Below are 20,341 nucleotides of genomic sequence, written 5' to 3'. Positions count from 1 at the left end.
GAACTCTTCCAGGGATGTTTCTGATGTGTTTTTCCTCTGGTTTTCCTATCTAGTTACCTCTCTGTGCTATCAGGTGGCTCACTGACATCACTCAGTTAATGTATTTTACATTTGGGCAAGTCAGGAAATGCAAGGCTGCATTTCCCACAGAAGTTCTGTCTTTTCTGTAAGTAGTCATTAGGTTTTAGGTGCTCCAAGTGGTTTAGAATGTCAGTTCTCAAGGAGGTTTTGTTTATTCTGCACATGTCCACAGGAGTTACACAACAGCCCATGCAATAGAAAACATGCATGTTAGTAATAAGTGTGCATTTTGAATAATATCCCACATAAAATCCTCTGTAGCCACACTTCAGAGTTTCTACTGTGAATTCCTGTAAGTAAATATTTAGCTGTGTTCCAGTACGTTTGGAACAGGAGCTTTTCATTTCTTGGCTTTTGTAAATATTATTTATCTGTTAACAAATGTCATTTATATCTGTGGCAGCTTCTTTCCCCACAGGGTTACTTCAGTTATTTTTCAGACAAAATGTTAAACCAGAAGTTGGACTTTTCATAGCTTAAGGCAAAGTCTTGTGTGAATGTCTCAGTGTGGATGATGATGTCCTGCTGTGGGTGTGTTCTGCTGCTTCAGGTTTGAGTCACGAGGAACCAAACACCAGGAGCTGCTGTGGGTTTCATGGGACTGTGCACATCTTTGTACCCATTTCCTGGGAAATGGTCTCATACACCTGTCATTTCTTCCCCTCGTTTATTTATCGTAAAGCTGTGAAAAGCAGAACTGCAAGCAGGTGAAGCACAACTCTGGTTGGTTTTTTAGACTCCTAGAATGTAATTTGATTTTTTGAGGCGCCTAAACGAATCGAAAAACGAGTGGTCAGATGGAGAAATTAAAAAAACCAATACAACACAGTTTATACTTGAAGAAAACTGTACCAAGCAGTGTCATATTGCCTTGCAGTCTGAGGGTTTCCTGCTGAGTGCTGGGCTCAGGGAGAAGGGATTCTCCTCTGGGGGCCAGTTCCACACCATGGAATCCTTTCCCTACAGGTCACTTGGCAATTTCCTTCAACTTCTAAGAAGCTGAGAGTTCATTCTTCTCTTCCTGCAACCCTCCATAAGTGTCCCAGCTCTCTGTGCTGCTGTGGCATTGCTGTGACCTTGTGCTGAGGCTTTTGCCACGTGCAAAGGCAGAAAACTTCCCTTTTCAGCCTCCCCTTGGTGCCCGTGCTGATGGTGCTTTACAGCCATCCTGAAACCTGCACAGCTCACTGCATCCTCCCTCATCCAGCCCTCAGGAGAATCCACTGCTGGCTGTGGCTTTGGGTGGTCTCTGCATGGAACCATTTTGCACACAGTAAAAAGAATAAAGCCTCCCTTTTGAGAAGATCTTTGTGTTTAAATACGTTTATTTTGCTGAATTTCAGGGTGTGTTCCTGTATCAAGCCCCTCCTCTGGTCTGAACACAGCAGCAGGGATTTTCAGTGAAATTCTAGCACCAGATGGGGTTTTTTTTGTGCAGAAAGGGAAAGAAAAACTTCTTCAAAGTGACGTGATCACTACTGAAAGCATTACTTCCTATGGAGACTGTCAAATATTTAGATTTTTTTTTGCTTGTGTTTATTCAGATTTTCTGGGAATCAAAAGTAAACATTTGAAAATCTCATCCCTCTTCAAGCCCAGATTTTAAAGGATTCCAGGTGATCTAATCCAGTGACCTGTGGCATCCCTCTAAGTGTGTTTTATAGATCACAAGTTAAACTTCAGGGCAATGCCAAAATTAAGCCTGATATTTCAGTCATATGTGGGGGCTGTAATGTGAAAATACTGAGGGACCAGTCCCTTTTTCATGCAGATAAATTGAAAACCTGGGACACTGCTGCCCAAAGCACCCAATGTACATTTGGAGTTTGTCCTTTTTCATTGAATCATGGAATCACAGACAGGTCTGGGTTGGAAAGGACCTTAAAGCCCATCCAGTGCCACCCCAGCCATGGCAGGGACACCTTCCACCATCCCAGATTGCTCCAAGCCTTGTCCAACCTGGCCTGGGACACTTCCAGGGATGGGGCAGCCACAGCTGCTCTGGGCAACCTGTGCCAGGGCCTCAGCACCCATATAATTAAAGAGTTAAATCCTCATATCTAACTTAAATCTACCCTCCTTCAGCTTAAGGCCTTTTCCTATCATTTTATATACTTTTTACCTCAAAATATCATGTTGTGCCTAGTCCAGGTGCCTGCTGAGCTGGCTACATCACATCACCCAGACAGCAGAAGGTTCAGAGGATCTTCTGCTCTGAAGTATATCATAAAAATATAAAGGATTTTACATCCAAATTATTTGGAATTTATTTTTAAAAAAATTAGTCATAATTGCATTTACTTTTCAAACACCTGTGATGACCTTGGAACCAAAGCAGTGCAGTTCTAGTAATGCAATTCTCTGTATTTTCTCTTTTTCCCACCCACCCCTTTTTTGCTAATTAGCATGGGGTTTTTTACAGTAGTTTAATTGTTTGGGGGTTTTTGATAATTTTGTTTCATTTCAGGGGTTTTGGTAGCTTGTGTCTGTAGTGGCCAGGCATATCCTAGGCAGAATTCTCCTTAAAGAAAGGCTACCTCTTGCTGCTGTACATCCACTCTTAGGAGTTGGAATGTACTAGCTGAGAGCTCCAAACTGCAATTTCCACTTTGGCAGCCTACCTTTGATCTCTCACCAGTTCCAGTTTTAGTTGTATAAATCCATCTATTGTCAGCCTGTCTGGGGGTCAAGCTCCAATGTGAGGCATTTTCTTTTGTCCAAGACCCTGAGGTGATGGTGAATCAGCTGGAGTTGCTGTGGGTTCCAAACAGGGGATGGTCTTGATAACAACTATTTAATACAAGTCTCTGATCTCCTGGACACTACCACACTCCTCCCCAGTCTGTGGAAATTGTTGTGCCAGGACAGCTTTTCTCACAGCTTGTCTAGGATTCCTAAACATGCTGGGATCTGACTGAAGCAGCTTTGTATTGAGGATTATAATTCGTATGCACTTTTACAAACTTACAGTAATTGCTGTTGCCTTCATTGTAAAGAGCAAAAAATAAACACACACAATAAACCCCTTTAATGGGCACTGATCCCACTGGCACTGATCTTGAGCAACTCTGAATAAAAGCAGATGGTGGCAAGCTGACTAGGCTGACCTGCTTTCCCCTTTCATGCAAACATTGCTTATATAAATGGGGGACACACACAAAAAATTAATGGGCTTGGGCAAGCCACCTAAGGACAGAGACTCCCCATGTACTTAATGCTTACATCAGCCCCAGGGCTGTTTCCAGTTAGTTCTTCTCTGGAGGGAGAAGTTTCTCACAAATTAGTGGTTCCACAGCTCTGAGCCCATGGTTTAACTAAAAAGAACTGATGTGCAACCAGAAAGTAAGCATGGTTAGCTGTTCTGTGGCCTGTGTGTTGTGGTGGGTCGTGGAAGAGGATCAGAACAGTCTCTCCTGAACCTGTTGCTCATTTGTAGACATAAAATTGAATCTGAAGTCCCTTTTGCACATCAGCTGCTGTCATAATGTTGTGAAGAGGCACTGGATTTTTGTGGTCTTGTAGTAGTTTAATTCACATGCCTATTTGTTAGCAGTGATGGTAAAAGAATGTAAATTGTGATTCCTGGTTGTTCTAAAGGATGTGCCTCAGTGTGTCACTGCAGCAAGATGTGATCAGAGGGCTGGAGCACCTCTGCTGTGGAGACAGGCTGGGATTATTCAGCCTGGAGAAGACTCCAAGGACACCTCACTGTGGCCTTCCAGTACCTTAAAGGGGTCATAAAAAGGAGAGAGATGGACTTTTTATACAGGCAAAGAGTGACAGGATATGGGGCAGTGGTTTAAAACTAAAAGGAGTCACGTTTAGATTAGATGTGAAGAAGAAATTTTTTGCTGTGAGGGTAGGAAGGCCCTGGCACAGGTTGCCCAGAGAAGCTGTGGCTGCCCCATCCCTGGCAGTGTTCCAGGCCAGGTTGGATGGGGCTTGGAGCACCCTGGGATAGTGGAAAGTGTCCCTGCCCATGGCAGGGGGTGGAACTGGATGATCTTCAAAGGTCCTTTCCAACCCAGACCTGTCTGTGATTCCATGATTCCAGGAGGAACAGCATTCCCTTTCCAGCAGGGCATTTGGTTCTGTGTCCAAAACTGTTCTGCAGCTTCTCACATAGATTACAGCCTGCAAAGGCAGTTTTCTGAATAAGATATATTTACATTTCTCAGTCCCTATCTGTGTACAGCTTGATGCATCTGTACCAGCTGAGCTGAGTCAGGAAGCGTTCCAGGTCTCAGGCAGACCTGCTGCTGGCTGGGCTAGCTCAGTTGGCACATGCACCACAGCATCTCCTAGGATGACCATCCTTACTTGGATTAACAGTCATTTAACTAGGTCTCTTATCTCCCATTTTTCTTTTCAGTTTTTTTTTTATAAAAGGCAGCAGTATCAGAGCAGGAAGTCTCGATGCTTTTGGGTGCTGGCTACACATTGCCTGGATACTGTTTGGTGACAGGTGAAGACAAGGAGTATTACAAACATAGTTCAACTTGGAGAAACATATATAGCACTGTGATAGGAGAAATGCAGGCTTTATGTCTTCAGCATGTGCTGAGTTTGTTACATTTTTCTGGTTGGTAGGGAAGGCAGATGTTGCCTTTTATAATTCAGTGGCTGGTGCAAGCCTGAGAGCTGCACAACAGAAGGAGCAGCTTCTGCTCTCCCCACTCTGCTGGGTTTGCTGAGCCCTGGGCAGAGGCAGCTGGACTCCCTTCAGCTTTACCTGTTCTTAAATTGCTCTCAAATCAGCCTTTTTAAGCACTACATAAAAGCTGGAAGGAGCCAGCTGTTAGTGTGGGGGGTGGCTGGGTAGGAGAGAAATCCCTGGGACATGAGTGTGTATGAGGTGAGTTCTGAATAACTCACAAATTCTGACTCCCTGCCCCCAGACCTCTTTTACAAAGCAGACTGGGGATTCACAGAAGCTGTCATTCTCAGACAATAAACTTCTTTTTCTTTTTTAATGCTTTGTAAATTTTTGGCACTGCTAGGAGAGGCAAGGCACAGCTGTAAAGTTATGAAGAGAACCAAAGTGGCCAATAAAAATGGGTATTTAGACAATTTGTGTCCACAATCAAATCGTATTTTTAAAATTCTACTGCTTATTAGTTTATGAATGGGCTTGATTTACACTCAGTTTTCATGCTGCTGACCAGTGTTGTTACTAGGTACTGAATTTCTTGTTTTTTACATGCTTTAGGAGTAAACAAACCTTCCACTTCATGCACCAAAGAGAAGCCAGGTTTGTCCAGCTCCACCTTCTCAATACAGTGATACAAAGGCTGCTTGTAATTAAACATAAATATAGGGTTCCCAAACCCACAGGATTAATTTCTTAAGAATAGGAGCCCATGAAGTTTTCAAATAAAGCAACAGCACGGAGTAAATGTTATCTAGGATGTCTTCCAAATGAAGAACACTATGTAAATACTGGTAATGCTCCTCCTTGATAACATGCTGATTTTGAGAAATGCAGGCTGCCAAAGTAGCATTCTTGTTAAAAAATAGGGTAAGGACTGGTGAGTGAAGATTAAAGTTGTCATGCATGACCTGTTGCTCAGTGCTGAGGCTGCACATGGGGCTGTGTTTTGTAACTCTGTGGAATAACATTTCCTAACATAAAGCTGGAGTGAAATCCTCTTCATCTTCCATGCAGCTGATTCTGTAAGTGAAGTGCAACAAATGCTCATCTCTGAAATACCATTTGCAAATGTGCTTTTGGTGACTGCCTTTGCAAAGAGCAGTAGTAAATGATGGAGATGGGTTAAACTTTGTCTGTGGACTACTGTGCTCTGGTTTTTATCATGAGTGCTGTCATTCAGGAGAGAGAAAAAAAAACCCCTACACCTAGAAAAACTTAATTAAAATATAGAACCTTTGTATGTCCTGTTCTGCTATAATCTAAAAATTAGATTTTACTTAATTTTGCTGTTAAAGAAGGAAGAGCTGGTTTTAAGCACTGTTCTAAACAACCTGAGTGAAAGCTGTTGAGTGTGACACAAAATATGGAGCAGGTCTGTGAAATACATTTTTTTTCCCCAAGTGCTTTGGCTGCAGGGAAGTAACTGTTTCTCTTTGTGTACAGCATGACTTTGCCTTCCAGTTAACTCTTTATTTTTTTAATGTCAAATAGGCATGTATTTTTAATACAAATTAATAAATCATCAACCAGATGTGAACAATGAAAATGCATCTCACCTTTTCTAGGTCTGGTAGAATTATGTTTATATTTTGGCTCAAAATTAGCCAGTCAAAGTGGTTTAGACTTAATAGGGTGATCTGTAGCTCTCCATCCTAACTCAGGTTGTTACAGTAAAGTAATAATCAGGGTTGCATATCATGACCTTGTTTTAGGCACTGTGCATATTGCAAAAGTTAGAGCTGTATTTGTTTAAAGACAGTAAAACAGCTGCAGTGTCTGTCCTTGTCAGGCCATTGCATCTTCAGAAGAAGTAGAAAAGCACGGAATTTGTTGCAAATTGCTTAATTTCTGACTTTTTTCTTTTTGTGTGTGTGTGTGTGTGTTTTTATTATCCTGAAACCATAATTACAGATCTTGAGAAAATTGTTTAATGTACTTAACAGCAGCCATTGTGGCCTGTTACGTAAATCAGAGTTATAAATGGGAAATATTTACTAGTTTGAGTTACAGTGTAAATACACGCTCGACTTCTCAGAAGCGCATGTTGCTTATTTCAATAATTGGACCCTCTCCTAGAGACAGCCAGGCAGGACAATCACACAGGGAATGCTTGTTTCTGAAGATGAGGCTTCCTTCCTGATTAAAAAGAGGAAAAAAAATTAAAAAAAAAAAAAGAGAAGAGAAAGGGGGAGCAGTTTCCTGTTGGAATCCTCACTTTGAGGGAGCCTGGGCAGCCGTGCCTCCCCCTGCTCCAGCTGGCCTTTATGTGCAGGCGTTCTCTGACAGACCATGTCCAAAACCCTTTTTATAACAGCAATTGGGGTTTGCCTGTGCAGGCAGACCTGGGGTTTAAAGAGGTTTCTGCTCTTCTCTCATCTGCTTTTAATGCAGGACTACGACTGCCAGTATCTCTGAGGTTTTAAGGCTTGATAAATAAAGGCTGTTCTGTTCCTAAGGTTCGTAATTTTCTAGTAACGACCTAACAGAGACTCAACCCAAAATTTCAGCTGCACGTAGAAAATGTGGTCTGACCTCGATATATATGATGTGAAAAATGAATAATAGCAGCACTGCAGGCAAAGTCTTCTCTTGCTATGATGTGACAGCCCAGCCCTGAAGCAGAGGTTTCAAGAATTTGGCTGTGCTTTTGGAAATGGGCCCTGTGGTTCTGCTGAGGAGATGTTGCAGCTCAGAGAGAGAACAGCACACAATGGCTTTGTTGGCTCTGTGCTTATGGCAGGACACTGAAGTAAAACCTGGTTTTTCTACCTACAGTACGTGGTGGTTTGGTTTGAATGCAGCCAAGGCTGTGTTTTGGCCTTTTTTTGAAGTGAAGCCGTGCTCAAAGGCTGGAGAACCACAGCAGCTGAAGGTTAGAACCACTTAAGAGGATGATTAGGGCCTGACTCTCTGATTCCTTAATTCAGAGAGGGTTTATTTCACTTTCTTAAAGGACAAACTCTCTCTGCCATTCCAGAGTCAGCCTGTTCAATGAGAACCATACATTCAGAGGGGGTTTAGATTAGGTATTAGAAAAAAATCTTCACTCTGAGGATGCTGAGGCCCTGGCACAGGTTGCTCAGAGAAACTGTGGATGCCCCATCCCTGGAAATGTCCAAGGCCAGGTTGGATGGGGCTTGGAGCAACCTGGGACAGTGGAAGATGTCCCAGCCCATGGCAGGAGGTTGAAACAAGATGTTTTTTCAGGTCCTTTCTACCCCAAACCATTGTGTGATTCCATGATGTGAGGAGGTGTGCTAAAGCTGACAGGAACCACTGATCTCACAAGGTCTCCAGGACATCTCCATCTCCAGGTCCTTGCTTGGATTTCCAGGTGGTGCCATCCAAGCTCTCACACTCGTGTGGAGCTCCACAGTGCAGGGCCTGCCACAGGGAATAGTCTGAAGTGTATGAAAAGAAAGTTCAGATGTTTTCAGTCTGAGAGTGAAATTGCAGAAGGCCCTTAGAGGTCTGAGTTATTGTGCAATCTCTGTAAGTAATTTGTAATCAAAATACCTTTGCACATGTCACTTTCATATTTCCTGTAATAAAACAGCAAGAGCAATTAAGATTTTGGACCATAATATTCTACAAGCTTCTAAAAATGAGTGGGCTGGGGATTTTTTAAGTTACAGCTGAAATAGACAGTTTTTAAATTTTTGATTGCTTCAAAAAAGGTTTGGTAATAGCTATTTTAATAGATTTTTTTAACCACTGCCTGACAAAACTCTTGTGTGGCAACATAACTGATCTGAAGTTTGCCTAAAAAAACCCCAAAACTAAGTTAGAAACCAGAAAAACTCTTCACAAAATTGGAGGACATCTGTACTCTGGTAACTCAACATGTGACCTATTGGGCTTTATGCATTTCTAATCAAAAAGAATCAGTAAATATATTGCCATATGCATGCAAATATGTCTAATAACGCTCTGTGTATCTGTAATGTTGTTCTGCCACGGTTCAGAAAGTTGTCTGTGGTCTTGGCATTCCTCAGGAAACATTAGATTAATATAGCTGCCTTTGTCATAGATTTTTTTCTTGTTTAAGTAGGTGTGTGAAGGCTGGTGCTACATAAATGAATTACACGGAAGACTTTGGAGGAAGAAGGGGCTTGTAAACGAGACTGAAATTAATGAATATGAGAATTAGAAATCAAAACTTTATGTTTAGTCTGAGGAGAAACAATTCCTTAAACCGTAACCACATGGCTGTTTCTTGTTTGCATCAACTCTGGTTGACTGTTATTGTCTTCTGTTAATTCTCTGGGGCAGTGGCCTGACTTTGTTGAATGAGCCAATTGTTTTCCTTTGTGTTGCCCATGAAGTGAGTCCCCATCTGGTTTGTATCAGACTGTTTTCACAGCCAACAACTGCTGCCTTTTCTATATCCTGACACTTAAGGGCCCCATGCTATCAAAGCATTGCTGTGATAGCCTGTCTGGCTGGGCCCATACAGCTGTGCCTTGCAGCTTGAAGCCATTACCCAAGTAATGGTAACTTAGAACTTGAACTGGCTCTTATTCCCATTGGTGTCGTGTGTACAGTGAACAGAATACATTTTTGTTGAACTCTGTGTTCCACAAAAAAAAAAAATAAAATAAAAAATTCTCTCGTTTGAGTTTATGTGATCGGTTCCTTTTTATTTTCCAGCTTCCTGTATCTACAGGCAGTTTTGTGTTCTTCTAAAATTAATGAATACAAGACAAGCAGTATTTAGTTAAGGTGCTGTTGTTATTACTTTTATGGTACATTAAACCCCAATAAGTGAAAATTAAACAAGCAAATGATTCTTAATGAGGATTTTTCTTATCAGATTTCGAATAGGTTTCCAGGAAACTTTCCGTGTGTGATAAATATAGGTTGTGTGAATAAAGCAACACCTTGGATACTCCACTGCTCCCTTTCCAAGTAGCTCTCTAAAAATACAGAGCAATGCACAGTGAGTCTGTATTAACTCATTTTCTTCTCATCTGGAGGAATAGGGAATGATTGGAGAACTCTGTAATAGCAGAATTAAAACTACATTGCAGTTTGCATTGCAGAATTAGTGAGAGAGGCCCCAGGATTGATCCAGACCCTTTCCCAGCTTCCAGCATTGAAGGAAACAGTCCTGTTGCAGAGATTTTGCAACATATGTCTTCTCTGCCTCCAAGATTTTAAAAAAAACCCCAATATTGCATCAAATAACAGTGACACTTAAATGTTGTGTGTAAAGAAAGATGATCTTTAAGCATTTGTTCTCTCCTGCTCCTGTGTAAGCAACATAATGCTCAGTGACAGAGTAATGACAAGGGAAAACATATTCCCCAACTTGGAGATGTATTGAATTTTAAGTGTATTCCAGGCTCAATTCTTCCCTCATACTTAAGAAGCAGAAAGAAAGAAACTAATGGATAATGTTTCTTAAAATTCTGGTCTTATTGTAGCATATGCAAGAGACTGCCAGAAAACAGATTGCTTTATCTGATACTTGCAGAGAAAATGTTCCTGAGCTTGGGAGTGTATTGTGTGTATAATGTGACTGAATTTGCTTCAGGTAACATACTGAGGAGCCATTAAATTCCATGAGGCACACGAGATAAGACTTCCTTTGCCATTGTGCTTTTCATGCTGGCACACACGGGGTGTCATCGTGTCAGATCAGGATTGTGCTAAATAATTGAGCCTGTGTCATTGTCAGGTGTGTGGAGGGTTTGCAAAAGTCGCTTTCCTGAGGAGCTTTGTGCAACTGCTGTTCCTATGAACAGCTCCTGAATTCAGGTGTCTGTGCCCTTCACCTTAGAGGACTTTTCCAGCCTGAATGGTTGGGTAATTCCAAGTGGTGTCCACCATCAGGCAGAGCCACCCTCTGCTCCCACACATGCAGACTGCATTGTCATTTATGCTCCTTTGCAGAGGAGCATGTATGGAAATACAGTGAGATGGCAGTGAAAAGGAGTGCACATCTCCCTGTATTTTGGCCAGGGATATTTAAACCCAGAGAGCTGATAAATGGTTTTCCCTCAGCTGCCTGCAAGCTCTGTAAATCCTGCTCATGGCCCAAAGCACTGAGGGGAGCTGTGGATGATCTGGGTGCTCACCAGGTTTGGCACTGACAGCTTGAGCTGGGAAGAGTCAAAAGCTGCAGAGTTCCCTGAAGGAACCTGGTGCAGCCAGCATCCCAAATCTCAATTTGTGTGTGTGTGGCTGCAGCCTCAGAGGCAAAGAGAACCTGCCCAAATGAGAACCTGATGGAAAAGGGTCTGATCAAGGCCCTGCTGGACACCAGCTCTGAGTTGTGCAGAGCAGCCCCTGACAGGAGTTGTTGGTTTCTCTGGTGATGCTGGGGAACTGTTCATTGGCAGAGAATCCTTTGGGAGGCTGGTGGGAGCTGCCTGCAGTTCTCCCTGTGTTTTATTCCACTTAGCAGAGATGGAGGAGGTGTGATATTAAAATCAGTGATGTGTCTAGGAGAGAGCTGAGAAGGTGGTGCACTGTGCTTAACATGCAACATAAATGTGGAGCAATACATTTCTCCAGCTCATTTATTCTACTGCTTTAGAGCTGAGATTCACCCAATTTTGCAAAATAATTTTGGTTTCACTCTTTCCCATGCAACAGGCCAAGGTTTTTGTATTTTTTTTTTATTCTTTTTTTTTTATTTTTTCACTAGGAGGAATGCCTGTTTCTATTGCACAAAGTTTAATGATTTTCTACTTTAACAAACTTTAAAATAGCACAAGATAAAATCATATATTTACTCTCAGACCTTTCCAAGTTTCTGGTCCCAGGCATTAGATTGTGAGGGCAGAATTACCTGTCATCACACTGAGTGCTCATTTCAAGAGCAGGTCAAAATAGGGTCTGGACACAGACAGACCCAGAGGAAATGGTCTCAGGTTGCACCAAGAGAGGTTTAGATCAGATATTATGAACAATTTCTGCACTGAAAGGGTGGTCAGACATTGGAACAGGCTGCCCAGGGGAGTGTTGGAATGACCATCCCTGAAAATGTTCAAAAAATGTGTTGGATGTGGCACTTGGGAACATGGTTATGGGGTAAACATGGTGATGGTGGGCTAGTGGTTGGACTTGATTTTAGAAGTGTTTTCTAACCTAAATGATTTTATGCTTCTATAACAGTGAGCTCCCAGTTCTTCCAGTAAGGACATTTAATGTTTTCCTTGTTTGAACATGTGCTTACTTAGTCAATCCTCTTTCTGAGCTAACAGAAAAGTTGTTTGCCTCTCTAAGCTTCCTAAAAATGCATATTCCTATACATTTTCCAAAGGTCATTGATACCCACAAATGGTAAGACCTGTAGTGGCCACCATCTGCTGCTAAACCAAAGGCTGGAAAATATGTATTTTTTTCTAAGTTTGTTTGTTCATGTACTAGAAATGTGCATAGAAATATTCTGGAATTTATTAGACTGACATTGGAAAATGCTAACTGTATAGGGCTGGCTTTTGTTCTGTCTTGTTTCGTTTTGTTCCTGGGGAAAATGTTCATCATCTTCTTTTGAAAAGGTGTAATTACAAAAATTTTGGGTAATTGTACTTTAGGTACAAGGATTTTAATATGCCAGATCATGGTAATGGTAGTACAGTAATGGAAGTCTTGGCAAACTCTTTCCATATGGGGAATCCCATGACTTTTTTAGTGAAAATCATCAAAACAAATGGACAGGATCATGTGAATATTTAAGTATTCAGAGTTGAGAAATAAAGCTATTTGCTTGTGGTCATCTAGAAGAACACTTGTTATTTGAAGTTTTCTTTATACTGAGCATACCTTATTTAATTTTTTTTTATTATAAGAATGCATTTAGTGACTCCATTATATGTGAGGAGTGACTTGCAGTGAGAATATTCTGCCCTGCAGCACTGCCCTTCAGGCAGAGAGTTTTCTTTTTTCTCTCTGATACCCATTCCCTACCTTTCACTCAGGTCTGGGGCAGATTGCAGCCGTGGCTGGAGGGGATGAAACCTCCTTGCCCAGGAAATCCTCTTGTCTGGTTGAGGGAGAGCTCATCGAGGTCTCTCACTGAACTTTTTAGTGTAGAAAGTTTCAGTGGGATTCACTGAAACTTGTCCTCTGAGATTCCTAAGGATTTTTTTGGGATATTTGGTATCTGGGGAGCAGGTAGGACTGAATTCTCCAGTTCTGTCCCCCTGCCATGGGCAGGGACAATCTCCACTATCCCACATAGCTCCAAGATCCAACCTGGCCTTGGACACTTCCAAGGATGGAATATCCACAGCCTCACAGGGATACCCCACCTGCATTTTAGCTGTGAACTGGGAAGATGTTAATTTTCAAATCTTAATTAATCCATTGAATCCATGAAACATCCATTGACTTCAATTATTCATGTAAAAATATTTTTAAATTACTTTTCAATAAAAGGAGGCCATGTAACTTCTAAGAATTAAAAATATGCTTTGATTTTTATTTCTTTTCCTTGCCACTCCCCAAGAAGGCTGTGAGTGCTGTTATATCTGGCACTATGCAGATAAGCTGGAGGCAGTATTGCTGCAATTAATATCATTAAGATACGAGGTCTCAGTGGATCCAGTCCTGCTGCACTGACTCTGCATCCTAAGGGAATTCAGCAGAACTTTATCTTAGAATTAAGTGTGAATTCCCACCATTGATCATTCGAGTTCCTTTTTTTTAGCTTCTTTATTTTGTTTCAGATACAGGCATTAAAATATCTTTTGGAGCCCCAAACATGAAAGTGTGAATAACAGAACCAAATATATTATAGAAATATGCTTTTGAAATTACCTTCCTGTCCACTTGCTGGTTAGATTTTGCATACAATTAGGAAAAAAAAATAAATTGGTATGTAGGTGATATTTAGTTTTACTGAATAAGTAAAATATTAATTACACCATTAGATCTGTAGATTTTTAATTATCACTTGTCAGATTCTCCTGATTCCACCAGCTGTTTACCTAGGTTATCTCTTGTGGATTTAGGGATTACTCCTCCCCCTGGCCCTTGCACAAGATACACATTTTCCTGGTGGTTTTTCAAAGACTCTGGACTAGCAAGGAACCAACTTCTTCTTTTTTTATTTTGAAATAAAAGCTGCAGATTCAGTATTTGCCACAGAGCTTCATCTGAGTTTTCCTCAAGAAAATGGTTGCAGCCTGGAGAGCAGTGCTTGAATGTTAAAGTACTTTTTCTGAGCCAATTGCACATCCAAAAATCACAGCCATCTGTGTGGTAAAATCAAATTAATTAATTTTCAATATTTCTTCTTAGTATTAATAATTATTTTAGTTATTTGGAAAGATCATTACGTGTGTTTTGGAAGGGATTTGATGGGAAACAGGAGCAAGAGATGTGGCCAGGGAACAAAGTTAAGTAGTTAATGTTGTTAAGCAGTGAGAGGTTCTACAGAGCAAAGGATGCCAGATCTAAAGGAGCAGAGTAGATTTTAGGAACCAAAAGGAAATTTATTTAGTGAACTCTGAAATCTCATTTCTAGATGTTTTTGGAGCTGCTTTCTGTCTGCCCTCCTCTACCAGTCTCTGTCTTAGGGTTTTGAAATATCTGGTTCTAGTTTATTTAATATTTCTAGTTTTTGTTCTGTTTAGTGTTGCTGTTGGTGGGAATATAGAGTCTTTTGGAAAACCACTGAACCTTGAACTCTGATTTGAGAGGAGGAAAAAACCATTTTCAAATATTCTGCTTTGAAATATTTGTTAGCTGCTGAGCCTGGTCCCACCCTCCTGTACTGGCTGGGGATCTGCATTTATTTTCTTTTTGGAAATATTTATAGCTGGGCTATACATTGGGGGTTACACAAACAAACAGCAAAAGCACACAGTGTGTGTATACACGTGTTTATTTTCTGTGTGCTTGTGTGCAGGCCTTTTGTAAGTACATGACACCAAGGGGAAGGTGGAATTTGCCAAGTTTAGGTCAGAACTTGAACTGAACTCATACTATATAGTTTTCTGTCTCCACTGGTGTCTGTGGCCCACTTATGGAAGTTTATGAGTTGGCTGCAGCCTTTGAGAATGAAACTGTGTTTTTTCAGCTCCAGCAGTAGACTCGTGCTTTTAAATCCAGACATTTTTGGCTCAAGTCCTCCAGATGTCTGTCCATTTCTGTAAAACAGCTCAAGGGTTTTAATTGTAAATGTAGCCCTTTCATGTAACTCAGCCCTAGAAATTTGGCCTTGTTTTGCCTGAAGTCTTTTCTGTTTTTCATGGGACAGCTAAGTTGGGGAAGTCTGGCTTGGAGTTAAAAAGAGAACTGCAGGCATTTGCAGGACATCTTGTTTTCTGTGTTTCTGTCCCAGTGGAAGGCAGAGCTCTCACCCACAGCCAGGTAAATGTTTGGCAAAGCATTCACACAACAACAAGAGAGCCCCTGCCCTAAAAAGCACATTTCTGGCAGAGCTGAGAAAGGTCAGCTTCTCCACAATAACCTAAACAAGCCCATGGATTCAAGGAAACAAGAGCAAGAAAAGCTTTGGAGGAGGGACTCTCATTTCTAATAAATGGAGAATAATTTGCCCAAAAATTTGGATTATTTGAGAACCTGTTGATGGTCCTGCTTATTCCTGAAAATATTATATTCATTTAGTTCTATAACCTACTCACTTTCAGCTTTATAAGCCATTGAATTCCAGAAATATGAAATAGCCAGTATGCACAATACAGCTAAACACAATTCTGAACTGGAAATGCTAAATATTGTTATAATTAGTGACATGACTGACATTGCAGTGTAATTTCTCTTTTCACTGCAGCCTTTAGAATTACTTACATCAAAATATGGATGTTTTTTATCAGTATGTTTTAGCCAGCAAGCCAGGAATAATTTCAGTTTTGCCAAAAATGCCACTTTTTGCTCTGCCTGGTAACTCACCTGTACAGCCACATAAGAAAGTGAGTGAATTTCAATGTGGTACCACACACACCCATGGAGATATGGACAGGACATATATTGGTACAAATATGTACCTCACAGGTTTGCTTACATGTGAAAGGAGCAGATGGGAGAGGCTGAGAGAGGAGAAAAGAGAGGAGCAGGTAAGAGAGGAGAATTGAGGTGCAGGTAAGAGAGACTGACAGGCTGAGAGCTGGGGATGTCCAGCCTGGAGAAGAGTCCAGGGAAACCTTAAAGGACCTGCCAGTGTCTAAAGGGGCTCCAAGAGAGACTTTGGAAAATGACTTGGAGTGACAGGACAAAGGGGAATGGCTTCAAACTGACAGGGGGCAGGGTTAGGTGAGGTCTTAATAAAAAATCCTTCCTGTGAGGGTGGGGAGGCCCTGGCACAGAGAAGCTGTGGCTGCCCCATCCCTGGAAGGGTTCCAGGCCAGGCTGGACAGAGCCTGGAGCAACCTGGGATAGTGGAAGGTGTCCCTGCCATGGCAGAGGTTGGGAACTGGATGGTCTTGAATGTCCCTTCCAACCCAAACCATTCTGTGACTCTCTAAAATGACAGTGATTCTGTTCCCTTGGAGGCTGTAGACATTTGTTCTACTTTGCTTCAGCCATTAGTGTAAAGAATTTCTGACAACTCTGTTTCCCTTCTAATGGTCTCTGTAACTATATGCCAGATGTAAATCTTTTTATGTAGGGAAAAAGCAAAATGGGGGGATGACAGAAAAAAAAAGGCCCCTTCAATGAAGATTTGAAGATGCTGAGTTGGATCTGCAGGTGTTGTGCTATCCCAGTGCTCAGAGCACTTGAGCTAATGCCATCTGGAGGAAGTTATTTGTTGGGACAGGACAGTGTTTGAAACTTTGAAGTCAGGAATAAACAAAGCAAAGCAGCTGGAATCTGGCAGAAGAAGAAACAAGCCATTCCTATCAGCCCCTGCTATTAAAGGAATGAGAGCACAGCACTGGAGTTGTTTTTACAGTCTTGGAAGTTTATTCTTGCTCTTGAAGAGAGCTGGTTCAGTTGGGAAATAGAGGGAGGATTGTTTTGAAATGTTAGGAAGCAATATGTAGGTAATTACACTAATTATGGTTCTAGTTTTATACTGAAAAATAACCTGGGTCCTGATCTTTCAAACCCCTCTCTATTTATTGTCTTGATGGGGAGAGATGATTTACAAGAGCATGGACTGACAGGACAAGGGGGAATGGCTTCAAAATGAAAGAGAGATTTTAAATTAGATATTGAAAAAAAATTCTGGACTGTGAGGGTGGTGGGACACTGGCACAGGGTGCCCACAGAAGCTGTGCCTGCCCCATCCCTGGAAGTGTTCCAGCCCAGTTTGGATGGAGATTGGAGCAACCTGGGATAGTGGAAGGTGTCCCTGCCCCTGGCAGGGGTGGGATTGGATGATATTTAAGGTTCCTTCCAACCCAAATCATTCTGTGTTTCCATTTCACTTCCAAGATGTGGCTCCATTTCATCCCCAGATAGATATAAAATAGTTTTATTTAATATATGGACACCCAGTCAGAGGAGTTAAAGCACGTGGTTTTCATTTGGCTTGAAAGTCAGACTTGTTTAGTCTTTTTATTTTGCCAAATAGAAAAATTCAAAAAGAAAGATTTGAAACCTTTTTCTTTGTTCTTACTGTTGCCATATGATGTGAGTAACCAAACCTCCCTTCAGTGTGGTTAATTCCTTTTTCCTTTGGCATACATTCATGACACCCTTTGTATATGGCATATTCTGAGTGTGACGGTACCTCTTAGAGAAAAACTCCCTTCACAGGTCACTGGATGGTTGACACACCATTAATTTTTATGCTTCTGTTAAACAAAGGTCTGGAAATTTAGTACTGTACATGAATTTGTTACAGAGTGCCAAGAACAGGAAAAATCTCTGATCTGAAATGTGACCTTTAACATCAGTGGGTCGCCAAGATGTTTTCAGTCACTGATGAGTTTCTACCAGCCAAGGACTCTCTTACCAAGAGTGTCAGTTTTCACAGTTCATATGAATTTATGCTATTAGATGGTGACAATGAATTTGGAAAACTGGAGGTCACCTAAGGTCACATGCTCCATTTATTGGATTTTAACAAGGGAAATTTTTATAAATACACCTAACTACATGATTACAAAATTGTACTGAGTACTCCCAGAGGCTCTAAAGAAAGGGGGGGAAAGCCATGAAGATTACCTGCCTGCTTGCCCTTTTCATGCTTTGTAATGAAAAAAATTTAATTTCCATTTTTATGGTGTATCAAAAGATTTTAAGCATTGCAGGTTGCATATCTGTGCTGGTGAGGAACTCAGTATTCAAGAGAAAACCATCTTAATATTGGTTATGAGCTGCTCTCTGATGAGGGGAAGACATAAAATGAAATATCACATTATTAAAGAAGGAGCAAACCAGGGGCTATACAAGGATTTAAAGCAGTCTGCCTCTATTTGTGTCTTTATTCCCACACCCCTCCCTGTATGTGTATATAAAGTGTTTTATGCACTGTGCATGCACGAGGTTACACTCAGCAAAAGGTAATAATGATAAAACACATGGGAGAGTAACTTGGTAGTTATATTTTTGGGGCCAATGTAGAGTTTCAGGAATAGCAGCTTTCTATCCTGGGAAGTTACAGTCATGGAGCAGAATCTCCCATTTAGCTGAAATATGATATCCACAGTTTGTTCACAGTTAAAATGCTGAAAATCCACATTCTGTATTTTCTGTGTGAATTTAACAAAGTCAGAGACTTCAGAGACTTTTAAAAAGGGCAGTGTTGACTTTGGGTATTTTTAAGTTAAAGGTACTTTGATAGCTCAGGAACTGGTACATTTTCTGTTGAGCAAGTAGATGGAATTATTCTTTTTATTTTTTCTCTCTTTTAGCATTTTATAACTACTGTAAAATTTGTCCTTAGTGTATCTGTAAAATATATTAGAGTATGTGTTAGGAGGAATGCAGACTAATATGATACTTTCTTTTAGCTCTCCCAGAATCAAAGACTTGAGAAGTTCTGACAGAGCCTTGGGATAAGGGAATATTACTTTCTTTTTTTCTTCAATTTTTTCTTTTTTCCTTTTTTTTTCCCCTTTTTTTTTTTTAACAAACCTGAAAACAGCTGTTGAAACAATGACATCATGGAATATGACATGACTGTGGAAATTATTAAGAAAGTCAGGCTTTGAAAGCATCAAACTAATCTAGTGTTGGAGAGGGGCCTTAGTAGAGGATGATTTGCTAGGTTTCCTTGGGCATTGCACAGTCACATCTTTTCTGTGTCATTTTCATGTCTGACCAAACAAACCCTTTGCTTTTCTTCTTAGCAGCCTCTTTGTGTGACACAAACATGGCTGCAGACTGGAATCCCAAAATCCCAGAATGTTTTTGGGTTGGAAGGGACTTTAAAGCTCATCTCATTCCACCCCCTGCCATGGCCAGGGACACCTTCCACTATCCCAGGGTGCTCCAAGCTCCATCCAACCTGGCCTGGAGCACTCCCAGGGATGGGGCAGTCTCAGCTTCTCTGGGCACCCTGTGCCAGGGCCTCCCCACCCTCACAACCAACACTTTCTTCCCAATATCCCATCTAACTCTGCTCTTTATTAATTTAAATCCATTCCCCCTTGTTCCATCGCTCCATATCCTTGTGGAAAATCCCTCTCCAGCTCTCTCAGAGCCCCCTTAGGTACTGGAAAGCTGCTCTAAGGTCTCCCCAAGCTTTTTCCCTTCCAGGTGATGTTCTGATTCCCTGAGGACACAAAAAATGCTCTTGTGCTCCTGCTGCCTTCCTGAATAGCAAGAGGCTGTGTTGGCACAGGTCACTCCATGTCCTGCCTTTACTGTCTTTGGCCTCACTCGTGTTTGACTTCCCAGGCTGTTGGCTGCTGTTCTAGCAGGAAAAACACTGATGGAATTTTATTTTAGCAGTGGGGTTTTGTTTTAATTAGCCATTCGAAGCATGCTTTGCTGCCAGTCAGATGAATGCAGATGACTGCTTCAGTGACATAGTAGATAATTAACTGGGGTGAAAGAAAGCCTAACTTTTTGGTTTTATTGAGAAAATAGTGTTTTAATTATCTAGTCTATCACAGAGGAAGGGAGAATTGTTAGAGCTTACTGGAATAAGAACAAGCTCCAAGACAGCCTTTGCTGTTGTACATGGACTCAGATATGTTTGTTTTGCTTGTAGCTGCTGCACTTAAATGCCCCCAGGACAACTGAAATCTCAAAATGCTTTCTGTAGTTGAGTGAATGTTGTGCCATTCTCCCAGTGCCATTTCTCCAGAGTTCCTTCATTCTTTGTCTCTCCCTTGATCCATGATTTCCTCTCCCTGCTCCATGAATTGATTCATTTGGTCTCCTTCCTTTGGCTAAATACACTAACCTTTGCCCATGGCTTTTCTATGGATCCCATTCCAATGCTGTGGAAAACACCAGAAACACCAGTATATACATATTAGAAATTATTCTGGGCCTACTGAGGATTTTAGATATATATGTGTGTGTGTGTGTGGTGTATCTGTATGTAAATACAACCCAGTGTTTGTATATATTATATGTATAAAGCTCAGTCCTTTCAGTACCTAAAGGGTGTCCAAAAAATCTGGAAAGGGACTTTTGACAATGGCATGGACTGACAGGACAAAGGGGAATGGCTTGTAATTAAGAGAAAGTAAGGTTAAATTGGAGATTAGGAAGAAATTCTTCCCTTTGAGG

The 20,341-nt window shown here is 41.2% G+C and overlaps 1 protein-coding gene across 13 annotated transcripts in view; it reads left to right on the top strand.

Annotated features, from left to right (window-relative positions):
- The window catches only part of KIAA0586 (KIAA0586 ortholog), an 85,523-nt gene that overhangs the window by 46,139 nt on the left and 19,043 nt on the right, over positions 1–20,341 (top strand). For 3 of the 13 annotated variants that reach the window (XR_001522247.3, XM_033514993.1, XM_015631306.3), the window contains one exon: positions 1,048–1,386. The exons of 7 other annotated variants lie outside the window; for them this stretch is intronic. Coding sequence is in view for 4 of the 6 variants with exons in the window: in XM_033514993.1 (XP_033370884.1) it covers positions 1,048–1,167 (120 nt within the window). In the remaining 2 variants the exon portion in view is untranslated. Of the gene's footprint in view, positions 1–1,047; positions 1,387–7,939; positions 8,748–8,783; positions 9,281–20,341 lie in introns of those variants that run through there. 3 more of the 13 variants (XR_004497815.1, XM_033514994.1, XM_033514992.1) reach the window with 3 other exon arrangements.

The sequence above is a fragment of the Parus major genome, chromosome 5 (genome assembly GCF_001522545.3).
Source record: "Parus major isolate Abel chromosome 5, Parus_major1.1, whole genome shotgun sequence".
NCBI lineage: Eukaryota > Metazoa > Chordata > Aves > Passeriformes > Paridae > Parus > Parus major.
This window is presented reverse-complemented; position numbering and strand designations above follow the sequence as displayed.